We start from the raw sequence: 21,061 nt of genomic DNA on the forward strand, positions 1-21,061 counted from the left end.
CGACGCACGCACGGGCACCCTCCCGCAGGCCTCAGGGCTATCTTCAAGCAAAGCGCATCCTCCATCACATTGGGACCAGAACGAGTGACCGGCCGACTGGAGTTTTAATTCGTCGTTAAGAGCCCTTGGATACATTGCAAGGGCGCGCTCATCACGCGCAAAGTGCTTGCCACAAATGAACCACACAATACCTCGCTGACCTCGTCAAGGAGCATAAACCATCACGCGAGCTCCGGTCATCCTCGCAGCAGCGGCTTTCGGCTCGCCATCGAACAAAGACGGTCACTGCATCACTGGCTTTCAGATGCGCTTCTGCGGCCGTCTGGAACGCTCTTCCTTTCGAGATCAGCAAACCACTGGAGCTATGCACTTTTAAATCTAGATAAAAAAACTAATTTCTTTAAAGCTGCTTTTTGCGTTTAGTTTGTTGTCCTTCCCCCGTACCTCCGATGGGCACGGTTGGCTACATACGGTGTGAAAGAAGCTCAACTTACATACATACAGCCCTCCACCACCCAACACGGCCAAAACAAATCAATTTGTCACGTGGTGTTTCGGCTCGCTGAGTAGGTTGAGCAATCCTCACCGGAGGCAGATTCGGCAATTGTACGGGGCACCGATTCTAAATTCCCATGGCTTCTACCGTCAGTGGGACCCCTGTATTCGGCACAACACAATTTGGATTTCTGTTGCATCTGAATGCGCAGAGGCAGCAAAGCCACGTGTGTGCAGCCCCTTTGATCCATTCCTCCTGTTATCCGCACCAACCGGTGGACCAAAGAAGCTGCTGTTACCTGCAGATGGATTCATCCTCTTGTCTGCTCTATCGCAGGTAAGAGGAGTTACCCAGAAGTGCCGGCAAAATACATTTGACTGTATCTGTGTTTATCTGCGGGTAACCACGTGGAACCCAGGAATTATTTTCACGGAATATAAGAATTGCCAATAGTTCTCCCCACAGCCCCCAAAAGCCAGCCAATAGGGGCCCGCCACATCAACGCAGATAACAGCAGTTCCACCGTCGGCTGTAAGCTAGGGTGTGATCGAAGACACTTCATAGACTCAGTGAGTCGGTCGTGGGCAGAGGGGAGGAGAAGTCTCGAGGCTGGACTTGAACAGGGGGCAGAGATTGGGGCGGTGAGGAGTAGCAGGCCACCATGGGGGCAGCAGCAGCAGCAGCGACACCCCCAACTCTCACCTTTGTGGGATTGCTGCCTCTTGCTCAACGCAAGCCACGCCGAGAAGTCGGCAGTGATCGTTGTGCTTGCCACCATAATGTGGAATTTCCACACGCTTGATTGACGGGAGTCTCTCCGTCTTGTAGGGTGTGCGTGCGTGACACGCGGGTATTGATGTCAGCTGTGGGTCTCGTAAGTCTATGGGCTCAATATATAAGTCGTGGGTGTCACAGTATGTGGTGGGTGTCTCTGTGTAAGCATATGGGTCTCTATGTAAGTTTATTGGTCTCTGTAAGCCAATACAAGTCTGGAATGTTCTGTGGACGTTTTGGGTCTCTGTCCGTGCATCTCTTTGTTAGTCTACGGACATTTGTAAGTCTGTGGGTCTGAGTGTCGGTCTACATCTCTGCATCACAGTCAATGTGTGCCCATGCTGTTTTGCTGGACATATTTAAACCCAGTTCTCCCTTGAGAGAAAAAAAGAGAGACTTTCTGGTCTTAGTAGGCTCCTGCCTGCTCATGGACAAAGGATGCCCCTATCTAACTATCCATCCGTCCGCAGCACGCGTGGGCGGTGTGTGCGTATGTATAAATGTGCACACACGTGTGTAAGGGGTAAGTGTGGGCGTGAGGCGTGTGCCTGTGTGCCCATGTTGTTTTCTGGATACGTGTCGATGTAAATCGGTGTGGGGGGGGGGGGTTGTATAATTGAGCCACGCGTTGCTTTTGATCTGTCAACCTCTGGCCCCGGAGGCGCAATCTCTTCTTGTTCACCTCCCAGCCCCTGACGACCACCTCCAGTCAGCGAGCGAGCGGTGCGCAGTTGCGTGGCTGCGCGGCACGACACGACTGTGTAGAGTGGGGGGGGGGTGGGTAGAGTGGGGGGGGTGGGTAGAGTGGGGGGGGTGGGTAGAGTGGGGGGGGGTGGGTAGAGTGGGGGGGGGGGGGTGAGCAGAGTGGGAGGGGGTGAGCAGAGTGGGGGGGGGGGTGAACAGAGTGGGGGGGGGGTGAGCAGAGTGTGGGGGGGGGGGTGCAGAGTGTGCCCGCATCATCTCTCGGGGGGTGGAGAGGGGGGGGGCAAGGTGCCGTCCCTGAGCCCCTGTTAAGGCCGGCACCTCCGATTAGCGCGGTTGGCTACGTACGCTGTGAAATGAGTTCAACGCACGCACACACGCACACACACGTACCGTGCGCGCGTTCAGTATTCGCCACGCACGTGCGTGCAGTGCGTGCAGGGCCCGCGTGAGACGCAGCAAGCACAAGGGCTTTACTCGCTCGGGTCCAACACTTTTGACCGAGTTGTACAGCGGCGATACAACAACAACATCCATACTCCCCTGCCTGCCTGCCCGCCCGCCCAAGTCTCTATTCTTCATTTAATTCGGCATCTGTTTTTTTTGTTACCTTCACCATGTGATCTCAAGGCTGGGTGGGACAGCACAGAGGAGAAAGAGAGCCCAGCCTCGGTATGGAGATGTGCCACGAACTCGGCCATGCATGACACCTGCAGTGGACTTCTCTGTTGACACATCGACTGTCAACCATCAGGGGGGGGGGGGAGGAGGGGAAACAAGAAATTCTAGGAGGCGCCTGTGTTTTTTTTCAGTAAACACACGGGGCGTGTGTGTGTGTGCCCGAGGGGAGTGGGAGTGGTGGCGCGGTGGTTAGCGCGCTGCGTAACGACGCCCGGCCGCTTGAGTTCGATTCCCGATCGCGGGTAACTTCAAGTGGCGTCAGAACCTGCCCCGGCCTCCACCCTGTGTCGAGCGTCTGCAGGTTCGGTGTGTAAAGATCAGCGGTGGGGAAACAAAGACGGCCGGGGAGTGGCGCTTGGTCTCTCAACCCCCCCCCCCCCCCCCCCCCAGTATGCCGTGTCGATGTTTGTATTTGATTTGGGTTCTCGCTCGACACCGCTTCCCAGAAGCAGTCTCGAAGGCGACGGGGGTCGGCAGGTGGGCAATCTTTGTGCGTGCATGGGATGCGCAACGCAGCTCCTCTTGACCACGATTCACAGCATCAGTGGGAAATGTTGCGTCGAACCTGAAGCGGGGCCTCCTCTAGGTTGGGCCAGCCACAAATAAATACCTGGCGCAGTGTGTATGTGTGTGCGCGCAGCAGAGGTCGCAACCGGGTACCCGATACCCGTACCCTACCCGATACCCCACTACCCGTACCCGGCCGGGTACGGGTAGCCGTTTGCGACCCTGGTGCGACCGGGTACGGGTAGGCCGTGAGTCACTGGTGAGTAGCCGTTTGTCACTCATTTCGGGTAGGGTACGGGTACGTGTCACGAATGGGTACCCGTACCCAGCCGGGTACGGGTACCCATTTGCAACTCTGGTGCGGCCGGGTACAGGTAAGGAATCAAAACCCGTTTGCGACCTCGGTCGCGCAGTATCAGCCCACTGGAGTGCGAGCGGCGCTGGCTACACCGTGCCTCGATGCGTCACGACGGCCTTAACAGGCGCTCGCTAACAGCTCTCGTCTTAACGATCCATCGCGGTTGAGGATATATCTCTTTGCCTTCGTCGCCGTGCGTGCCAGTGCGCCACACGAGTGCGTCCCGCCCCCCCCCCCCCCCAACCTCCTCCACGTCACGTCCATGCGTGTGCATGCGCGCACATGCGTGTGCATGCGTGTGCATGCGCGTACATGCGTCGGAGAGGGAGAGAGGGCGAGGTCCCTCCGTCCCCCTCCCCGTGTCTCACCCCCCCGGGGCTTAGCTCCATGAGCGTGACGACAGATATGAGATGTAAAGGTGGTCTGCCTCGATTCGTGCCTCATGTCGCGGTGGCTTTTCTGCAGCAAGGTAAACAAATTCCTCCACATTAGTGGCCGCATTGTGTCACCGTCCCGTCGGTGTGCACGCGTGCGTGCCGCTCGGCCACACGGGGAACTCGAGGCTGCGAGACGGATGGCCCAGATTAGGACTTTCTTGGCAAGGATGTTGCATCACTCGATCAGCGTCGAACTTGGACTCATTCCTTCAAGGGAAGGGGTTTTTTTGTTGTTGCCTATAACATCTGGAGGGTCACCAGCAATCATCGGTTCGAGCAAGCCTGACTGTTGATTGAGATTCCGTACTGTAGAAACCGGTCAAGAGTTCGAGTTTGACGGAGTGTTGGACCAGCGCTGCTGGAAGTGCACACTCGCAGAATGTCGTGTGGTTTGACAGGAAGTTTTGTCACTGGATTGGGCATTTTCACCGCTTCACAAAGGTGAAGTCGACTTGTTGATGTTTGTCTTGTCACCTGACAGTGACTGGACCCGTCTCTCTCAGTGTCACAAAACGTGGCAGTTGAATGTCCGCCGCTTTTGAGCGCGCGCCTCTTTACTTCAAAAGATCTTCGAGGCTGGAACCTTTAAAACCATCTGCGTGGTGCTGCGTGGTGCTGCGTGCCCTTTATCACCACTAACGTTATTCATAATCTATCCACTGCTGGATGAAGAGGGTGCCCTCGCCGTTCTCTGTGTAGTGTTTGTTTCGGTGGCAGGGTGCGTGGCGTGGCGTGGCGGTGACGCTCGCGCCTCGCAGTGAGAAGGGGCCTGTGTTTGATTGCCGACTCGGACACCTTTTTCTCGCGTGGAGTTTGTATGTTCTCCCCCTGTTCTGGGTGGGGTTTCCTCCATGTTCTCCGGTTTCTTACCATAGACAACAAAAAAAACCACACGCACACACGCGCACAATGTAACTGGTATTTGGCCAAACATGCCAGTGCTGAAAATGTACCTGCAAATTACTCGGCGTGCGGGTACGCGTAGCGACATCGAAAACCACCTTGCTGCGAACAAAACCAGCTTGGCAGCACCCTCCTCAAAACAAGAGTTTTTCGGCGAGCCCTTCCCGGGAAGTGAAGCCTCACAGATGGCGGCGAAGTTGGCGCAACGCGCGCTTCACCCTCGCCGAATGAGGACACCAGCAGCAGGCCGATGCGCACATCTCCCTCGTACACGGAAGAATTGAAGACGTGGCCACAGTTGCGCGACTACGGCCATGCAATCCAAACTGCGAGCCGTATCGTGAACACAGAGAGAGGCTCACAGAGACCCATAGAGATTAATTCATGATGCAGCCACATTTGCACGACTGTGGCCATGCAATCCAAACTGCGGGCCGTATCGTGAACACGGAGAGAGGCTCACAGAGACCCATAGAGATGAATTCATGATGCAGCCACAGTTGCACGACTGCGGACATGCAATACAAACTGCGGGCCACGCGGTAAAGCCACTGCGGGTCTGTGCGCGCCTTTAACGGAGGAGGAGGAGGAACAGCAAAACGACACGAACTCTCACTCTGCTGAAGCCCTCTCACCGAGGCTCGCAGACCTCGACAATGGCATTTAGTTCGTGAACAACCTACAGAGTATTGCCGCTGGCATCTGACGCAAGAGTAGATGGTAACTCGTCGTTAGGGAGCAGGCCCATGGCACCTTTACTCTTCTGTGAAGCTCTCAACTTCCCGGAAACTTTTTCGTTTTCCACTTTGACATCAAGGCCCCCCCCCCCCCCCCCCGATTTAAATCCGTTTGCTCGTTTTGCAATGCAGGCCGGTTGGAATGATCACGCTTGGTTGTAAATTCCACCCCCAGTTTACCCCTCTTCTCTCGTCTCCATAGGCGGGTTTAACAAAAAAATGTGCCTGTTACATCGGTGAGCCAGCCGCAAATCCATACGTAGGTTCAAATCAGGGACGTGATGGCATCGACGACACGTAGCGAGAAAAGTATTCTGGCCTTCACAGGTGCTCCACCGCTAACAGCACTTGCCCCAACAGTCTGGCTACGGCTATTCGGGGGGGTGGGGGGGTGAGATCTTTGTATTCGTGTGCGAGGACTGTATATGAATGTGTGCGAGGACTGTATATGAATGCGTGCGAGCCTTTGACAATTCAAGTGGGCGCCTAGCTTGGCACAAAGCGCAGTGGGGGTGACGTCTCCGCCACTTTGAGGTGAACGGCGGCTGTTGTTGTTGTTACGTGCGTGAGTGTGTGCCTGAGTGTGCGTGAGGTGTGCGCGACTGTGTGTGCGGCTGGGTTAGGGTTACAAGGCCCTCTGGCGTGTGTGTCGGCGGTGAGCTCATTCATTGTCGCTGTCCGCGGGGGGGACGGGGTCCAGGGGTTGCCAACAACCCAGCTCCGACTCGCAATGCCCCCCCGGGTCTGAGTATACAGGCGCATTCTGTGTGTGTACCGCGTGCCGTATGTGCCTTGTGTGTGCCCTGTGTGTGGCTCCTGTCCTGTATGCCGTGTCGTGTGTGTCATCCTGTGTGTACCGTGTGCCCCGCGTGTCTTGTATGCCATGTGTGTGATCCTGTGATCTCTGTGACCCTGTATGACCTCTGTGATGCTGTATGCGCTGTGTGTGTGATCCGGGATCGTATGCCCTGTCAATGCCCTTCGCTCGCCCCCCCCTGGCGCATGCCCCGTGTGTTCATCTCAGTGGGGTGTCTCGTGTTAGTCGTGTATGACCTTGATCTGAATATTCATCTGTAATGTCCTGCGTGTGTTTCTGTGCTCGTGTCCTGTAAATTCTGTGTGTGTGTGTCCTGTGCTTGCGCGTCCCATTGTGTCCACAGCCTCTCAATATCGAATGCGTGTGCGGGTGTTCGAGAGCCCAATATCCATGTCGCAACACTCCCAGCAGCACTCCCGCGTGTCGCCACAAAACCAAACCCAGAGGCCCTTGCGATGCCGATGCCCGTCGCTGCCGCCGCTCCTGCTGCTGCATTAGTGAATGGTGGCGATTTTTTAACGCGTCCTTCACGAATGATGGGCCCTCTGTTTATGCCCCCACACCATCACCACCATCACACAAAGGGCAAAATCAATTAGCGTTCGCTCCCTACTTGGCTTGTTAAACCAGACGAGTGAGGTGGTGAGCTCCGTGTGATTATTGTTCAAGCTGCCCGACTGGGTATCCCTGTCCACCACCCCCCGCCGCCGCCGCCACGCCGTGTGAGAGTGTTTTAAGTTGTTAAACCAGCTGCGTGAGAGGTGTGCGATTGCGTTTAAGTCGTTAGACTGGGCAAGCCTGTAGCGTGTGATGGTTCTTTGGTTGTTAAACCAGCTAAGCGGGTGGCGCGCGTCTCAATGTTGTTGTCGGACCGGGTTAGAGGCGCGATTCCTCGGGGCGTCTCGTTCACTCCTTTGGGGGTGGAGGTGCGGGGTGGGGGGGGTCACGATGCCCACGTCGGAGGCACCTCCACGGGCACTGACAGGGAGAGAGGCTGATGCCCAGCAGCGTGCCCGGGTATCACCATCCAGGCAGCTTCTCCGATACCCAGACGTAGCTTGGCAGGCCTGGTCAGCCCTGCCAACGGGAGATGTTGATGCAGGCCTTGGTTGAGGCCGGTGCCCATTTGGGGGCGATGCCAGTGGCTTAATCCGCCACGTATGGTCTCGGTCCAGAGGCGGAGTTAACAAACCTGTCAACCCCTTGTCAGTGCTGCCTAACTTATTAGAGACCAATTCAGACCTCATTGGTCACCCCCGTGCCCCTCATAAATCTCAACGTTCATCCCACAAAGTCCCATCGCAGGGCAGAAACACAAACAAATTGACAAAACACAGTGTGCCCGTATTGAAACGGCTGTACGCCGTATGGACCTCAACTGAATTTCCCTGCGTGGGTTGACATGGCATGAGTTTGCGACGTTATCAGCTTCAGGGGGTTGCGGTAATCCGCCATGTGGGCACCCAAGACTTGATTTGTCTCGCACGGTCACACCTCGGCTGTTGTGGATCGCGGCTCCTCACGTCGTTACGCTCACGGTCTCGGACATTGAACGCCGTGGATGCGCTCCATCTTCGCAAAATCAGAGTTGTTCTTCTTGTGCGCTTGTTGCTGAAGAACGTAGCTCGGGGTGGTTGTTACGGGCGCCCCAACTCGTAGCTTTGGCCACCAGGGAGGGTGTGACGCTAGCTGCTAGCTACACGACTGGTCCTTGCCTAGAGAGAGAGAGATCTGATGCTCTTCATCGAGGCTGGTGTCCATTCGGGGTGATGCCAGGGACTCGGTCCGCCATGCACGGTGACCTGGTCTCCAGCGACCACAGCGGGGCCCCCCAATCCTGCTTAAGTGTCCCAGATCTGGCGTATCCGGGTGAGTTTGCCGTGGCCAGACGCTTGGCCCCCACGAGCAGGAGGTTTGCGAGTTCACATTTTGGTTAGGGATTTTCTCAGCCCCATTCATCATCATCATTCCTCCTGAAGTCAGATTAAATGTGTTCCACTTTGCTCTGTGGACACGGGCATGTGGAACTTACAACCACTGCTTCGGTGAAGTAACAACCATTGGACATCGGCGGACACGCATTGTCTTTCTGTCAGTCGTTCTCGTTGTGGGTTTCCAGCTGTCTGTGTGCTGAATTGACCACGTGCCATCTGTATAGTTTACCCGCGTGTGTCTCGAGCGGTTAGCACTCGATCGAGTTCGATTCCCACTCACGGTCAACTTCGGTGACGATTACCTAAACCGGTCTTGAGCCTCCCCGAGATCGACTCAAGCGAGTACCTGGCCCGGCGTGTAAACATCAGCGTCGGGAAGACAAAGGCGGCTCACTAGCTAGCGAGCAGCACTTTACCCAATATTCTGTATGGGCTATAGGGGGTATCTTTGTCTGTGTGTGTGGAGGAAGCACTGAGTGACTGTTCCTGCTAGGGACACGGCTGAGTGCCTCGCCTTGTTGACACGGCGCCTCGCTCAGTCACGAGATCCTGCAGATAGACATCACTGCCTGTCTGCACGCACACACACACATACTCACACACACATACTCACACACTCACATACTCACACACACATATACTCACACACACATACTCATGCACACACATACTCACACACATACTCACACACACACATACTAACACACACACACATACTCATGCACACACACACTCATGCACACACACACGCAAAGAAAGACAAAGATCACCCTATAGCCTTAACAGACTGTTGGGGCAAGCGCTGTCAGTGAGTCGCACCTATGAAGGCCGACACGGCACACGAGGGGGTGGGTGGACAGCACCACGACCGGCCGCCTTTGTCTTCTTCACAAGGAGGCGGGCGGGGAGGGTACAGAACCATGATCCGTCGTTTCCAACATCGTTCGAACGCGTTTAAACACAATGCTTGCTCGTCACGCACCTGCTGGTACGCGTAGCAGCACGCGACTGGAGCCAGGAGCGCGCACACAATCCGCCAATAAACTAAAGCGGAGGAGGGGGAAGATGTCGGGGGAAATGCAGTCGGATTTTTGGTCACATTTCGTGGTCTCGGTGGAACCTCACCCATGTGCCTCCTCCACCCCCACCAACCGCACATCCCACATCTCAGTCCCACCGCACCCACGGTATTCGTGTGGGTGTTCTTTTTCTTTCTCCGTCTCCTCCTTCCCGAAAACCGGACTCAAATTCCCCCTTCGAAAAAAAAACACAAAACAACTCAAGAAATCCCCCCCCCCCCAATCGCATACGCCCTCTAGTCTTTACCTGTCCGCATGATCCACCCACCCTCCCACACACCTCGCCTCCACCTAGCAACTCCATTATCTCGCCCTGCCTCTTCCCCCCCCTACCTCCCCCCATTCATCCCTAGTCACCCCTGAGCCAGCATCGTGGAATGCACGCACACACATAGATACACACACACACATAGACACGCACACACATTCATACTCATAGACACACACACACATAAACACACACACGCACACACATAGACACACACACATAGACACACACACATAGACACACACACATTCATACTCATAGACACACACACACATTTATACTCATAGACACACACACATAAACACACACACGCACACACATAGACACACACACACACACATAGATACACACACACACATTCATACTGATAGATACACACACATTCATACTCATAGACACACACACACGCATTAATACTCATAGACACGCATATATGTCCGATCATGCACATGTATACACGCACATGTATAGATACCAAAGACAAAGACCCCCCGTGTAGCCTTAACAGAGTTTGGGGGCAAGTGCTTTTAGCGAGCACCTATAAAGGCCGGCACGGCACACGAGGGGGTGGGTGGCCAACACCACGCCCGTCCGCCTTTGTCTCCCTAGTGACCATGTTTACACATCGCACCAAGTACTAATTTGAGGCTGAGTCGACCTAGGGGAGGCCCAGGATTGGTTCAGATAATCGTCCCTGGTGTTGACCGTGAGCGGGAATCGAACCTGGGTCGCCAGGTTCGTAGCGCAGCGCACTAACTGCTACAGGACCGCTCCCACAGTATAGATACATACACACGCACAAACGTCTACTCACCAACACGCACACACACATCTACTCACCAACACACACACACGTCTACTCACCAACACACACACACATCTACTCACCAACACATACGTCTACTCACCAACACACACACATCTACTCACCAACACACACACATCTACTCTCCAACACACACATCTACTCACCAACACACACGTCTACTCACCAACACAAAACACATCTACTCACCAACACACACACATCTACTCACCAACACACACACGTCTACTCACCAACACACACACACTCACGTCTACTCACCAACACACACACTCACCAACACACACACATCTACTCACCAACACACACACACGTCCACTCACCAACACACACACACATCTACTCACCAACACGCACACACACACATCTACTCACCAACACACACACACGTCTACTCACCAACACGCACACACGTCCACTCACCAACACACACACACACATCTACTCACCAACACGCACACACGTCCACTCACCAACACACACACACATCTACTCACCAACACGCACACACACGTCTACTCACCAACACACACACACACACATCTACTCATCAACACACACACACGTCCACTCACCAACACACACACACTCACCAACACACTCACCAACACACACACACACATCTACTCACCAATACACACACACACACGTCCACTCACCAACACACACACACATCTACTCACCAACACACACACACATACACATCTACTCACCAACACACACACACGTCCACTCACCAACACACACACACATCTACTCACCAACACACACACACATCTACTCACCAACACACACACACACATCTACTCACCAACACACACACACACACATCTACTCACCAACACACACACACAAATCTATTCACCAGCACACCCACCAAGACACAAGCACACAATGCCTTCCACCTGCAACTTTGGTTGTATTTTTATTTGCTTAGGATGAGGCAGGCGAGCAGGGGGGGTGTGTGCGTGCGCGTGCTCTTAAATGGTGTTCGCTAACAGCACTTGCCCCAAGAGTATGTTAAAGGCTATACGGGGGATCTTTGTCTTTATCTTTGTGCGGTTTCCACTCTTTAAAAAAACCACTCCCTCTAGTCACTACTCATCCTCCCATCACCTTCCCCATCACCAGGCTCGCCCCCTCCACCCCCATCACCTTCCCCATGCAAAGCACGATGGGATACCTGGCCTCGGGGCGTCCCAGGTAATTGCGAGGGCAGATAGAAATCTGCGGAAGCCACTTGAGACGCTTATCCATCTAAAATGCTTTACAGCTGGCTTTAATTGTAAAAAAAAACTAAACAAAAATATATCGGCAGCGTTTGTAAAACAAACAGAAAAAATTAGCAGGGCGCGCACACGAACTCTGTTGATGTGCTGTGCTAAAAGGGCCATTGCCCGAAACATCGCCTATCATCATATTGTTTTTCCGATGCTTGAGGCCACGATGTTATTGACGAACGTGTCGAGTTGTTGTTTTGTTCGAGTAGGCGCGGTAATGAAACGACAACAATATGACCGCTGATTGTTCGGCTACTGAGGAGCGGCACGCTCAGTCTAAAGACACGCGTTCAGCGAGGGGGGGGGGTCCCTGCTTGCCATGTCTGGCCCGGTCTTCACCTGCTGTGAGAAATGTTCACCTGAGTCGCCCCCTCGTGGCAGGCCTCTGACTGCAGGAACGCCAGGTGCGCGTGCGTGTGCCTTGCAGCCTTAATAGGTGCTCGCTAACAACCCTCGCCACAACACTGACCCCAGGCTTCAATTTGGGGATTTTTGTCTTTGCGCGTGCGGTGATTGAATATCCTTTGTTTAACCGTTCGAGTGTATTGTTATTACGATGGTTGCTACGTGAAGGTAACCGAGATATTAGAGTCTCAATAGCGCTTTTCAGCAGGGTCCTGCCAAGTTGCTGGTGTTTTGGGTTAAACTTTCTGCATGTAACCCCAATTGAGGAATTTGCAGGTTTATTTTTCATCGTTGGGATGTTTAGACAATACCAGTCGCATTGGCCATCATCAGTTACAGTCGCCAATCGCCAGTTACACTACGTCTCCTTTTAGAATTCCCATTCACAGTTCTTGTTTCTCTCCAAGAACTTTCGATTTGTGAGGCTGCTTGATGTAGCTAAATTTGTGGGTATATTGCCAGAACGGGTAAAGCTTATTCTACATTTCATCATTGTGGATAGTGTCTGTGAGTGATGTGACTTGTCCATTATGGCTCAGAATGGACATCAACACACGCACCTATCACCAGGGCTTGAACCGCCATCTCACCAATGCAGGCCCAGAAATATCTGACACGGCCATTAGGGGCCGTCCATAAATGACGTCACGCACCTAGGGGGGGGGGTCAGACATTTGTGACGATGTGTGACGAGGGGGGGGGGTTTGAGAAATGTGACGTCGCATCAAAATGCGCAACTTTAAATAAATATAGACAACACGTTCTACTTCATAAAATAGACGTTTTAATAAATGTTGTCTACTACAACATCAGAGTGCAGCGCCACATTAAATACGCACTACAATGACAATAGTTTAAAGTGATTTGAAGCATGTTTTTTTTTTTGGGGGGGGTAGAGCTTTGTGACGTCATATTTGAGGGGGGGGGGGTCTGACTTTTTGTGACGCCATGTGACGAGGGGGGGGGGTCAAAAATCGTCCAAAATCGCGTGACGTCATTTATGGACGGCCCCTTATGAACCTTTTCGATTGATTTGCATGCTTGGCCACGTACGGTGCGAAAGAAGTTCCACATACATACATACATAGACAGAGACCCAAACCCAGGATCTTGAACCCAGGATTTTAGTGGGGCCAGTGCAGTGTCTCCGATAGGGCCATTATGAAACTCTTTATTACATAAACACACCACACGACTTGAAGCACAGTTCACATTCCCTTCCCTTCCCTCGCCCCTCCCCTATCGCCCTTTCGTGATCCCCATTTATCCTCGATCACTGTTACTCATTCCTCAGTCCGTGTACACGCCTGTCAACTGCACCATTCCATTTTGTCATCGTTTTGGAAGCTATATCACGCATCTTGAGTGAAGGCGCTCTATAAATTAGATTAGAAAACGTAGGAAGTTGAATTCAGTCACACAAAGTCTTCATCGTTCAGAATATGATCGATACTCGGGTGCGTGCGTAAATCATATCTGTGTAACCGTGATAAGCTTTGTCGGATGGTGGGGTGATATTAGTGGCCATTTGGGCATAAAAACTACCGCCAATGTTGGCCTAACTTAGGGGTTGGTGACCTGCGGCCCTGGAGCAACATGCGGCTCTTTGAGGACTGCACCGTTACGCTGTTTATAAAGGGCCACCGCCTCGTAGTGCCATGCATTGCGGCTCATGAAAGATTTTTTTTTACCAAATTCGAGAATAAAAAAAATTACTCTTCTTGTTATTTTGGTTGCCAACCCCCCCGCTCCGCCCTCCCTCGGCCTAACCCCAAAACAAACGTGAGTCGTTGAACCAAAGGAGACGCCGGTACTGCCACCTTTGGCGTCTCCGGCACGGCCATTGTGAGCCCCGCCGGCAGTGAGAGCGAGCGGCGTGGAGTGCCGCTGACGTGCGGTGTGCGTTGCCGTGTGCCCGCTCCCCTGCTGCACAGATCTTCGTGGCCGTCAACTGTCTGAGCACGGACTTCTCGTCGCAAAAGGGCGTCAAGGGCCTGCCGCTGAGCCTGCAGATCGACACCTACAGCTACAGCAACCGCAGCAACAAGCCCATCCACCGCGCCTCGTGCCAGATCAAGGTCTTCTGCGACAAGGTACCGCACCGCGTTGATGTGGTTGTTAGTGTGGTAGTTGACGCGGTTCTTAATGTTGTATTTGCTGCTGGTGGTGGTTGTTGATGTGTTTGTGTGCTGTGGTTGTTGACGCGGTTGTTGATGTGGTTGTTAGTGTGGTAGTTGTTGTTGTGGTTGTTGGTGTGATTGTTGATGTGTCTGTGTACTGTGGTTGTTGACGCGGTTGTTGATGTGGTTGTTAGTGTGGTAGTTGTTGTTGTGGTTGTTGGTGTGATTCTTGATCTGTTTGTGTACTGTGGTTGTTGACGCGGTTGTTTATGCCGTTGTCTATGCAGGGTGCGGAGCGCAAGATCCGCGATGAGGAGCGCAAGCAGATGCGCAAGAAAGCCAAGGGACAGGCAGCCGTGTCACTGTGCAACGCTTGTGAGTGGCTCCCACGGCAACCACAACGCTGCGTGTGTGCCTTGTGTGTCACTCTGCGCTTGTGTGCCGTGTGTGACACTGCACGTGTGTGTGTGCCGTGTGTGACACTGCATGTGTGTGTGTGCCGTGTGTGACACTCCGCGTGTGTATGCCGTGTGTAACACTGCGTGTGTGCCTTGTGTGTCACTCTGCGCTTGTGTGCCGTGTGTGAACCTGCACGTGTGTGTGTGCCGTGCGTGACACTGCATGTGTATGCCGTGCGTATGCCGTGCGTATGCCGTGTGTCACTCTGCGTGTGTGTGCCGTGTGTAACGCTGCGTGTGTGGCGTGCGTTCCGCCGTGCGCGTTTCCCAGCGGGTGACATGAAGTCCCCGGCAGTGGCGGCCGTCAAGAGGAGCGACCTCACCCTCTTCAAGGCGCTGTCCGACCTAAGCTCACAGCCCGTGCTCTTCATCCCCGACATCCACTTCACCAACCTGCAGCGCTCCGCACAGGTGCGCTGACGCTCACCGCTGCGCTCACCCCTGCCCTCACCCCTGCCCTCACCCCTACGTGGACCGCTACATGCATGCCCCTACGCTCACCCCTACGCTCACCCCTACACTCGCTCCTGCGCTCACCTCTAGCCTTACCCCTCCGCTCACTCCTACACACCTGTACCAACACTCACCTGCAACATGCGCACACTCACCTGTACACCCAATCCCTACACTCGCCTGTATGCGTGACCTAAAACTCACCTGAATGTTCAGCTAAACACTGACCTGAACACACCGATACACTCACCTTTACCCACTCGCCTGTCGGAAGACACTTACGGTGAGGCCTTGCCTGCAAACTTGTATAATTGCGCACTGGTACACTCGCATGAACACTCAGCAGAAAGTTTAGCAGCACACTGGGCCCAACCACCGTTACCTGTCACCCAAACGCCCTCAACTGCACACTCACCTGTACACTCACCTGCACACGCCCCTCACCTGCACACTCACCTGTACACTCACCTGTACATGCCCCTCACCTGCACACTCACCTGTACACTCACCTGTACACGCCCCTCACCTGAATGGGGAAAGCGTAATGGGCGCTCGCTAGCGGGACGTGCTCTGAAGATCTGCTGGGCTATCGTTGTGGCCGTGCCGGCTCACGTGATCGTGTCGTGTGTCGTGTGTATTTGCTGCAGGGGTTTTCGAGCACTCCCGAAGATGTGGAGAGGGACGGGTGAGTCCGTTCATCGCGCGCGCAGAGACGCACACTCGGGGCGTACACTTACACGTACACCCAAACGCACGTGCACAAATGTAAAAAAATATATATACTAAGATCCCTCGTGTTGATAAATAGACTTTTTTTGAGCAAGCACCAGGTACTCATTTGTTAGTCGACCTAGAGGAGGCCCAGGACCAGTTCAGATAATCGTCACTGGTGTTGGCCGTGAGCTAGAATCGAACTCGGGCCGGTGGTTTCGTTGCGCAGCGTAGCGCTAACCACTGAGCCACTGCTCCCCACATACAAAGACAAATCCACTCGTACACACGCACATACGCACAGTCGTATATCTAGAGACAGAAACAAAGGCACAGATCCACCTCCTGCCCCCCTTCAGTGAAAATCTCACTAATTCGACACGGTTGTTTAAATCGGAGCTCGGGGAATGAACGGGTGGATGCTGCTTCACGCTGTCTCGGCGCGTGCGCCCACACTTGACCTGACACTCCATCCTCTTGCCTCCTGCGTCTGTGCAGCCTCTTGAGACGTGGCCACTGTAAGACGCTCTATAAATGTAACACCTTGTGTGTGTGCGCGCGCGGTTGAATGGGCTTCATCTTTTCTTCAAGGTGAAATCTTTCGCAAAGCCTGATTCCTCCGAGTAATCTAAAGCTTTGCTAGTGGTTTATTTTTTTTTACGTAGGTCGAAGGTGGTAGGTCATATACGTAGCATAGCATCGATACCGCAGTTCGCTGGTTCCTTCCGATCAGAGACTCTGTGTGATGATGAATACTGAAGCGAGCATCGTGACAAACGGACGGACACATCACAGACGCACAAACGAAGCGTCCTGCAATGCCGAATGTATCACATCGCAATCTCTTGCCCTCCAACCCCCACGACCCCTGTCACCAGCAGCGTGATGCTCAAGCGCCCTCCGCATTTTTTCAACGAGGAGTTTGCGTCACCCGCGAAGCAGCTAAAGGAGGAGCCTCTGAAGAAAGGTGGGAGCTCCCATCACCATGGCGACCGATATAACGCCCCGAGACTCAGTGAGGCTTTCCTGCATGAATAACAGACATGTAAAAACGGCGCGTCGATTCGTCAACATACGTCGCTTCTGACGCGTGCGTCGGATTGTGCGCGTGAGAATCCGTTGCTCGTAGACCATGCAAGCGGTACGCTAATTTTAAATTTCAATTTAAAGCTTTCGTGACTGCAGGGATTCATCTTCTTGGTTCTTTCGGTAAAGTCACGTAGAATGGAAATAATAAAATTATAAAAATAAACCATTATAAAATAATTATTTTATTATAATAAAATATAAAAAAATATATATTATTGCATCCTGTTTTATATAATTATTTTATTATAATAAAATATTATAATAAAATTATTATTTTATTATGTTTTATTTTTATTACTTTATTATTTCCATTCTACGTGACTTTACCGTAAGACGGTACGCTAATGTTATGCAAGTGATATTCGAATGTTTGCTTTAGGCTCACGGTGCGAATTAATTTGTTGCGTGAACAGAAATAAAAAATAAGACGCGTGACACAAGCGTCAGCGACAACGCGAGATGGAAAATAATCGGTGCCTTAAATCTAACGGAATTGCGACTACCAAACCACAACAATTATTTTAGTCACTCTGGGAATAAACTAAACTAATTTTTATTTTACCAGCTAAGGCTGGTCACAAATGATAGCTCAACGAAGTGGCTTATCACGTGGACATTTATAGCAGCCAAATACTCTAAAACGCGTGTCCATTCTTAATGAGTCATCACATGGCCCAGCCACTCGACAACATCGTTGAGTTGGCCAAGGATTTCACGAGGCAGAGCACTGAGCTGGGCACCTGAATTCCTGGATTTGAATTTGGGTCTCGCTCACCTTGTGGTTAAACTGCGGGTTGTCAAGTGCGGCGAGTTGATCGTCTCAGCCCGGTGACGAATCACTGCACGAAGAAAGCACCTTTTGCCTTAGATGTTGTCTTTCACCCAATTTGTGTAAATCCTCTGTGGAAGGGCATGTGGGAAAGGGCATCACCCCCTAGTAGCGAATGTGTATTTTTCGCTACTTACATTCTCCACAGTGACGCTTTTGATGATTTTGCGCGATGTTTCATACAGCTTTGCGTTTATATGGACGGACAGATATACGGAAGTGACAATGTTGTCTGCTTATTTATTTCGCTAATTATATTCTCCACAACGATGCTCGTGATGAGTTCATCATGCTAGATAAGAAAAAAAGTTTTTCTTGCTGGCTGGCTGGCACACGGGTGGGCAAGTGCATAAAAAGGGTCAGTTGGTGGGATCTCGCAAGCAGTTCTGTGAAGTCTGCTTCCTCGTGCCGCTCTCCGAGATGTGCAGCGACGCGCGGCTCTGTGATCGTTAAAAATGGCCGTTTTGTTTCGCAGCACGACGCTGATAAGACCTGACGAATCGATAAAACAATACAATTGTCGCATTATTGTTATTATCAGGGGGGGACCTTCCTGCCGTGGTAGCAGGGTTAGAGAACCGCTGGACCTGCGATCCAGAGGTCGCCGCTTCGACCCCATCTCTCGGCGCGGCAGTTGAAACAACGCTGCTAGTTTCTGCCCCCCCCCCCACGCCGCCACCTCCTGTCTGCTCGGCAGTACAAACGGGTCGCGCCGCAGTCTCTCGATTGGCAGGTCGCGCCGTGTGGTGCGGCAAGGCGTCGGTACGCCCACGCCTCGTCGGCGTGGAGGGGGAGAGCGACTGCCCACTCGAGGAGTTCGCTCCGGCGTGGACATCTTCCCGCCGCCGCGTGGCGTGACCGCCCGGTCCCGGGGCTGCACCTTGACCCCCCGACGTGGCTTTGCGAGCGAGGACGCGGCGGGGAGCGGGGCGGGTCGGGCCCCCGTGGTGAGCGCGGTCCCCGCGGCTCCCCTCGCTCACCACCACCCCCCCCCCACCCCCCCGTGTGTCACCCTGCAGTGTTGCTGTACGTGAGGCGGCCGTCGGACGAGGTGTTTGACGCCCTCATGCTGAAGACTCCCAACCTGGCGGGGCTCAAGGAAGCCGTGAGTGAATGACGTCACACCGCCACGCACGGATACACGCCGCACACTGTGCACAGATACACGCTCCACACCACACAGAGATACACGCTCCACACCACACAGAGATGCACGTTGCACACCACACCGTCTTAATGAGGCGCTGCGGCTGCACCGCACGCTGCAAACGGAGCCACAACTCATCCGCACTATGCACATCGCAACGCTGCTGCTGTCTGTCCAGAAATGCGGCCATTGATGACGTTGGTCGTGGTGGGAAATGACGATGGTATGTGGCTGATGGTGATAAAAAAATTAACGGTGGAATTGATCCGAGTGTGCTTGTGAACCATCCGTTTCTGTTCCAGATCTCAGAAAAGTACGGCGTGTCCTTAGAAAGCATCAGAAAGATTTACAAGAAATGCAAAAAAGGGTGAGCTCTCTCTTCCTCGGCCTCTTCATGACGACGCGCGCCGGTATTTAACCGGGCGACTTGCCCGCTGGAGGGGTTAATGGGGCCATGCAGGGAATCACAGCGCAGAAAGTAGGTTGCTGACAAGCTATCCGGAACATCCTATCGACTTGTGTTGTGTGTCTCCATAGTGAAATACGTAACTGGGGGATTAAAGGGTTAAATCACTTGGTCCACAGAGGGAGCTCCCCTTTACCTGGTCCCGATGGATTTATCACTGCCCACAAAATGGAATTTGTTGCCAAAGTAAATGGCAAACATGGTGCAAATTGTATGCGTGTGTGTGTGTCCCAACGCGCACACACTCGCATGCACCAACAGCTGCCCTCCAAGGAAGGGCGGGGGAGCAGCGCGCACTGCAACGAGCGAAGCGCTGGGCGGTTAAATGCAGCAAGTTGGCGCAGTAGGGAGCACAGACTAAGGCACCGTTAAGATTCTTATTACTGAGGCTTGCATAGCTGTGAGAAACCACCAAGTATAATGGTAAATCATGGTAGCACATTTTACATACCAAAGAAAGCTTCACCGAGCCTCCATATTTTCTTCTTAGGAGGGTCCTGCATTGGGATGTTGGGCCAGTTCAATTAATGAGTGTTTGTATTATGTTGAACTTCTTTCACCCCATACGTAGTCAAACATGCTTATTGGAGGTGCGGGGGAAGGGCAACAAACTAAATACAAAAATCAGTTTTAAAGAAATGAGTTTCATTTTAAACTAATTTCACCTCCGATGAGCATGCTTGGCTATGTACGGTGCGAAAGAAGTTCAACGTACATACAAACATACAACGGGAGCGTTATGCATAGGCGCAGGCCTGCAATTCCCTGCTTGTGCCACTGCTGGTGAAGGGTCTCCACTCGCGGGAGCTCTATCAAGAGAGAGAGAGGACCCTCTTGGGGGTGTTTTGACTCTTTCTCGCACGCTGGCCGGATGCCTTGAAAGAGGTGAAAGTCGTTATCTCGCGCACACGAACCGGCGATCGGCCAATCGTGGTGAACCCATCAGCGATCCGCCTGGGTGGACACAGGCAACGAGGGGGGGAATGGTGGAGGGGGGTGAATTGAATAAACTTGCTCCAATGTTTTGGCTGTCGTGTCGGTTTAGCTGCTACACATTTCCACGTGAAAAGCCACTTTGTTGAGCTATCATTTGTGGCCAAGCCACTCCTGAAAAAGAGCTACGTAGCTTAGTGGGCCTGATCTGGTAAAATCAAAAAAAATTTGGTTTGGGTTCCAGGGTTGTTAACGCCGGTGCTGAAGACCACGATTAAACGGGGTTGTTGTGTGTGTGTGTGGCGGGATGTGCGTGGCATGCGTCTCTGCACAGAATGCTCGTCTACATGGACGACAACATAATCGAGCACTACTCGAACGAGGACACCTTCCTGCTGGAGATGGACGACTTGGATGGAGGCATCAAGGTGACCCTCACCGACATTTAGGGGCGAGCGACATCGCACGACGCCGCCACTCCCCCCCAGCCCCCCCCCCCCCCCCGCTCGTCCACAGCCCAGAAGCTCATCGACAACCACGACGGCACGGCGACACCCGTCGCTCTCCGCCACGCCCTGCACCACCGGCACGCTTCACCAGGGCTGGCCAATGTCCGCCGTCGGGAGGTCGTGAGTTAAAATCCCGGTCGGG

General features: G+C 53.2%; 1 protein-coding gene across 4 annotated transcripts in view; it reads left to right on the forward strand.

Annotated features, from left to right (window-relative positions):
• LOC144938276 (grainyhead-like protein 2 homolog) overlaps positions 1-20,859 on the forward strand; it is a 68,119-nt gene extending 47,260 nt beyond the window's left edge. For 2 of the 4 annotated variants that reach the window (XM_078866148.1, XM_078866166.1), the window contains 8 exons: positions 14,139-14,297; positions 14,612-14,699; positions 15,054-15,193; positions 15,883-15,920; positions 16,825-16,913; positions 18,884-18,969; positions 19,314-19,378; positions 20,745-20,859. In XM_078866148.1, the coding sequence (XP_078722274.1) occupies positions 14,139-14,297; positions 14,612-14,699; positions 15,054-15,193; positions 15,883-15,920; positions 16,825-16,913; positions 18,884-18,969; positions 19,314-19,378; positions 20,745-20,859 (780 nt within the window). The remainder of the gene's footprint in view (positions 1-14,138; positions 14,298-14,611; positions 14,700-15,053; positions 15,194-15,882; positions 15,921-16,824; positions 16,914-18,883; positions 18,970-19,313; positions 19,379-20,744) is intronic. The other 2 variants (XM_078866157.1, XM_078866175.1) reach the window with 1 other exon arrangement.
• The last annotated feature ends 202 nt before the right edge of the window (positions 20,860-21,061 follow it).

Source organism: Lampetra fluviatilis, chromosome 2 (genome assembly GCF_964198595.1).
Source record: "Lampetra fluviatilis chromosome 2, kcLamFluv1.1, whole genome shotgun sequence".
Taxonomy (NCBI): domain Eukaryota; kingdom Metazoa; phylum Chordata; class Hyperoartia; order Petromyzontiformes; family Petromyzontidae; genus Lampetra; species Lampetra fluviatilis.